Below are 6000 nucleotides of genomic sequence, written 5' to 3' on the forward strand. Positions count from 1 at the left end.
TTCTTGTTATGAAATGCATTTCTTATGTAACACCTTCAGCTGAATTTCCCCTTAAAAGGTGATTAAAATATTTTTTTTTGCTTAAATAAATTTATTATTTGAATTTTAGGTGGTTAACATACAGTACAATATTGGTTTCTGGAGTAGAATTCAGTGATTCATCACTTACATACAACACCCGGTGCTCATCATAACAAGTGCCCTCCTTAATACCCATCACCCATCTAGCCCATCCCCCACTCACCTCCCTCCATCAACTCTGTTTGTTCTCTCTTGTTAAAGGTCTCCTATGGCTTATTTCCCTCTCTCCTTTTTTTCTTTTCACCCTTCCCATATGTTCCTCTGCTTTCTTTCTTAAATTCCACACATGAGTGAGATCATATGGTATTTATCTTTCTCTAACTGACTTATTTCACTTAGCATAATACCCTCCAGCTCCATCCACATCATTGCAAATAGCAAGATTTCATTTTTTTGATGGCTGAGTAATATTCCATTGTAGATATGTACCACTTCTTCTTTATCCATTCATCAGTTGATGGACAGTTGGGCTCTCCCCATAGTTTGGCTATTGTTGATAATGCTGCTATAAACATCGGGGTGCATGTATTCTTTCAAGTCTGTATTTTTATATCTTTTGGGTAAATACCCAGTGGTATAACTGCTAGCTCATGGGTGTCATGGATGTCTTCTTTGGAAAAATGTCTATTCGTGTCTTCTGGCCATTTCTTAACTGGATTATTTGTTTTTCGGGTGTTAAGTTGGTAAGTTCTTTGTAGATTTTGGATACTAACCCTTCATCAGATAGGTAATTTGCAAATATCTTCTCCCATTATGTAAGCTGCCTTTTAGTTTTGTTGACTCTTTCCTTCACTGTGCGGAAGCTTCTTATCTTGATGAAGTCCCAATAGTTCATTTTTGCTTTTGTTTTCCTTGCCTGTGGTGACATGTCTAGTAAGAAATTGCTACAGCCGAGGTCAAAGAGATTTCTATGTTCTCCTCTAGGATGTTGTTGATTTCCTGTCTCACATTTAGGTCTTTCATCCATTTTGAATTTATTTTTGTGTATGCTGTAAGAGAGTGGTCCAGTTTCATTGTTCTGCATGTTGCTGTCTGGTTTTCCCAGTACCATTTGTGAAGAGACTGTCTTTTTTCCATTGGATATTCTTCCCTGCCTTGCCAAAGATTAGTTGACCATATAATTGTGGGTCCATTTCTGGGTTCTCTATTCTGTTCCATTGATCTATGTGTCTGTTTTTGTGACAGTGCCATACTGTCTTGATGACTACAGCTTTTTAATATAGCTTGAAATCTGGAATCGTGATGCCTCCAGTTTTGTTTTTCTTTTTCAGAATTGCTTTGGCTATTCGGGGTCTTCTGTGGTTCCATATAAATTTGAGGATTGTTTGTTCTAGCTCTGTGAAAAATGCTGGTGGTATTTTGATAGGGATTGCATTAAATGTGTAGATTGCTTTGGGTAGTATAGACATTTTGACAATGTTTGTTCTTCCAATCTAAGAACATGGAATGTTTTTCCATTTTTTTGTGTGTGTCCTCCTCAATTTCTTTCAGAAGTGTTTTCAGAGTACACATCTTTTACTTCTTTACTTAGATTTATTCTTAGGTATCTTATTGTTTTTGGTGCAATTGCAAATGGGATCAATTTCTTGATTTCTTTTTCTGCTGCTTTGTTATTGGTATGTAGAAATGCAGCAGATTTCGGAACATTGATTTTATATCCTGCAACTTTGCTGAATTCATGTATGAATTCTAGCAATTTTTGGTGGAGTCTTTAGGGTTTTCTACATAGAATATTAGGTCGTCTGCAAAGAGTGAAAGTTTGACTTCTTCCTTGCCAGTTTGGATGCCTTTTATTTCTTTTTGTTGTCTCATTGCTGAGGCTAAGACTTCCAGTACTATGTTAAATAGTAATGGTAAGAGTGGACATCCCTGTCTTGTTCCTGACCGTAGGGGAAAGGCTCTCAGTTTCTCCCCATTGAGGGTGATATTAGCTGTGGGTCTTTCATACATGGCCTTTGTGATGTTGAGGTATGTCCCACCTATCCCTACTTCATTTTTTATCAGGAAAGGATGCTGTATTTTGTCAAATGCTCTTTCTGCATATATTGACAGGATCATATGGTTTTTATCCTTTCTTTTATTAATACGGTGTATCATATTGATTGATTGACTTGCAAGTATTGAACAACCCCTGTGGCCCAGGAATAAATCCCACTTGGTCATGGTGAATAATTCTCTTAATGTACTGTTGAATTCGATTTGCTAATATTTTATTGAAATAAAGAGCAACTGGGAACATGGAAAGAACTTGAACAAAGACTCTGAAGACATGGATTCTAGTCCTAATTCTGCCACTAATCGGGATATAATCCTGGCCAAGATATTAATCCTGGACTTCAGTTTCCACAACTGTTAAGGGAGAAATTGGACTAGGTCATCTCTCATGGCCTCTCAAACTCTAAAATTTTTTAACTATATGACTTGGAAAATCTAGCAAGAAATCATATATATCTGAATATCTATGTATGCACACACACACACACACACACAGGTTTTATGTATATGTATAGATAGTGACATCCAATTTTGCTTTCAGTGAGGTACCAAATTTCTCCTTGATTTCTTTAAACTACCAATTATTATATTCCTAACCACTCACTTTCTTCAGCCTTCAAAGAAAAGTTTGGTTTGCCAATTAACATTGCTTATCAAATAAGTTTATCCTAATAATGAGTATCTTAAGTATCAGAAGTGTTTTCAGGGGCGCCTGGGTGGCTCAGTTGGTTAAGCGACTGCCTTCGGCTCAGGTCATGATCCTGGAGTCCCTGGATCGAGTCCCGCATTGGGCTCCCTGCTCGGCAGGGAGTCTGCTTCTCCCTCTGACCCTCCCCCCTCTCATGTGCTCTCTCTCTCATTCTCTCTGTCAAATAAATAAATAAAATCTTAAAAAAAAAAAAGTGTTTTCAAAGTCTATGATTATTGTTCTCATGCTGACCTTTTTAGAACTGTTTTTCAGGGGGCGCCTGGGTGGCTCAGTCAGTTAAGCATCTGCCTTCAGCTCAGGTCATGATCCCAGGGTCCTCGGCTCGAGCCCCACGTCAGGCTCCCTGTTCAGCAAGGAGACTGCTTCTCCCTCTCCGTCTCCCTCTGCCCATTCCCCTGCTTGTGTTCCCTCTCTTTCTTTCTCAAATAAATAAATAAAATCTTTAAAAAAAAAACAAAAACAAAAAAAAACATTTTTAAAAAAAAGAACTGTTTTTCAGTAATGGCACATTGAAAAAGGAAATACAGTATTTTTTTAAATCATACTACTAATTATTACCAATATAATATATATTAAACATTAATTTTTAAAAATCTTACAGTTTACCTTTCCAGCTTGATATCAAGCCACAGTCATAGTATTATATTTACCAAGAACAACCTGTGACCATAGAAATGAGGCTGTCACATCACCATGATGTAACTGTTGGCACATATTGACTCTGACTTTGGCTTCTATGACTACTATTTGTAATTCCAGTGTACTCTAACCCAGAGGGACAATGAAGCCACAGCCTACCTTCTGTCCTTAACCAAAGCAAGGGGAGCCTGAGAAACAGTAGAGTGTTTTGTCATCTTAACATAATTTATCTCTAACTTGTCCTGACAAAAATAGGAATAAAAAAGATATTATTTGAGCAGATGAACATGCTCTGAAAATTTTTTAATAACAATAGTGTTAGGTCAGTCTGGATCATATTAATTTCAAGAAAAAAGTTTGTAAAGATTCTTTTTTATTTTTTTAAGATTTTATTTACTTGAGTGAGAGAGAGAGCACACACAGGGAGAGGGACAAGCAGACTCCCGACATGGGGCTTGATCCCAGGATCCTGAGCTCATGACCTGAGCCGAAGGCAGCTGCTTAACCAACTGAGCCACCCAGGCGCCCCTATAAAGATTCTTCTATAAAAGATTTATTTATAATTATTAAGACCCTGTTATGCTAAAAACTACATACTAGGCACTTTGGGATGTAAAGATGCAAAATAATAAGGGCTTAAGTATCCTAGCACATTATTTTGTTTAATTTCCACAACAACACTATGCAGTAGGTATTATCAATCCCTTTTTCTAAAGGGAAGATTGAGGCTCAGACAAGTCACAGTAGGTGGTGAGATCTAACACAGCCCAGACCCTCAGTCTGCCTCTAGTGCCTGTACTTTCAACCTGTGCTGAAAAGCTGGAGCATGTGAGGTCACAGGAGCCAAAAAGAGAGAATTGTCAATGAATTATCAGCTACACTAAATGCTGTTGAGAGGTTGAAAGTGGGATCTGCAGGGGGAAAAACAAAGCAAGAAAGGAAATTAGGCCTGCTGTCATTGGTGACCTTCAAGAACAAAGTTTTCATCGACAGGTAGAGGCAAGAACCAGGCTGAAAGTGGTTGAGGATATAGAGGCAACATATATAGATTCTCTTTGTGTTCTAAAGCAAAGGGACAAAGAAAAAAAGGATGGCATATAGCATGAGAAGGAAGTGCCATATGAAATTGGTGCTTGAACATTTTGGTCAATTCAGATGCAAGAGAAGGTGATTTAATTAATGAAACTAAGTCCTGGAGAAGGGACCCTCTCACTACCAGGGAACACCATGATGAATGGAATCAAAAGATGACACCTGTTAAAACAACAACAACAACAACAACAACGAGCAAGAGTTCCTTCTCTGAGCCGGAAGGAAGACAGCCAGGGGTCTGTAATGTCAATAGAGGAGGCGGTGGGATGATGGGATGATTACCTTTTATGGGCACAGGGACAATGGTAAGTGAGGGGCAGGCCTACAAGAGCCTGAGAAAGGTTCAGTAAGTGAAGGTCTAGAAAACTGAGCCTAGAGCGGCATTGAGAACAGAGAAGGACATCAGTGACTAGTGTGATTTTACAGCAAAGACTTTCTCCAGCTCCCCAGTAAGAGCAGAGAAACTGAGCCAGGGATTAGTTTGTTTATGGGTGACTGAAGTGAGGGTAGAGATAAATGTTATTGGAATTGAGGTTGAGAAATTTTGAGGTCATCACACTGAAAAAGCATTACTACCTAGACTAGATCCTCAAAGATGATGGCAGGGAGGATTTTTAAGTTCCATGAGCCTAATGCCAAGGAACTACTGTTAAATCATTCTTGTTGAAACAGTGTTTAATTAGAAGGACTTAGGATAGCTTAGTAAGCAAGTACTATATACAAACTTTGAAAATTATGCAGACTCTTCAGTGAGGCTTTTTTTTTTTTAACTTTTAGATGTGAGCTCTGGTAGCTCAATGGATTGGGCCTACAAAAATGGAATACCCTATACATTTGCTTTTGAACTTCGTGACACTGGACATTTTGGATTTTTACTTCCAGAGATGCTCATCAAACCAACCTGTACAGAGACCATGCTGGCTGTGAAGAATATCACAATGCACCTACTAAAGAAGTGTCCCTGAGGCCCAAGGGTCAGGTCAACCACCAGACAGAGAGTTGATTCTGTGCAAGAGCTACTTGGCAGTGGGTGGAAATTGTTTTTAAAAAGAAGGGCAACTTCTTAGAATGAAAATATCTGTGGACTTTAAAAGGACCTACTTATGCAATTCAAGTTTCTGTGGCAATACAGAAAATTGGTTAAAAAAAATCTGAGCATAGCCTAGTTTGTTGTAAGAGAAAGCATCCATTTTATATCCCTTTAGAGTCCTATTTGATTAAGGGGAAGTGGGGATATTTTCAAACCCTATTGTCTCAAGAAATGTACAAATTAAAGATTTCACTGCAATAAATCTCCTTTTCTCAATTAAGATCTAGGCTAGTAATGTTTAATCACTTGGTTTTCATTTGAAATGGAGAGAACTGTATTTCTTAATAAATATACAACTTATCAAGACCTCAGATTCTTCACATCTTCATCCCCTGGCATTACTGCCTCATACACCCATAAAAATATAACGAGCTGGAACAGTCATGTTTAGACT

At 38.1% G+C, this 6000-nt stretch overlaps 1 protein-coding gene across 1 annotated transcript in view; it reads left to right on the forward strand.

Moving 5' to 3' along the window:
• The window catches only part of CPA6 (carboxypeptidase A6), a 354654-nt gene extending 348883 nt beyond the window's left edge, over nucleotides 1-5771 (forward strand). The window contains exon 11 of the mRNA XM_064587448.1: nucleotides 5294-5771. Within this exon, the coding sequence (XP_064443518.1) occupies nucleotides 5294-5481 (188 nt within the window). The 3' untranslated portion in view covers nucleotides 5482-5771. The remainder of the gene's footprint in view (nucleotides 1-5293) is intronic.
• Nucleotides 5772-6000: the final 229 nt, after the last annotated feature.

The sequence above is a fragment of the Mirounga angustirostris genome, unplaced genomic scaffold, assembly GCF_029215605.1.
Source record: "Mirounga angustirostris isolate CCGP_5_RB_7025 unplaced genomic scaffold, mMirAng1.0.hap1 SCAF_4, whole genome shotgun sequence".
Taxonomy (NCBI): Eukaryota; Metazoa; Chordata; class Mammalia; order Carnivora; family Phocidae; genus Mirounga; species Mirounga angustirostris.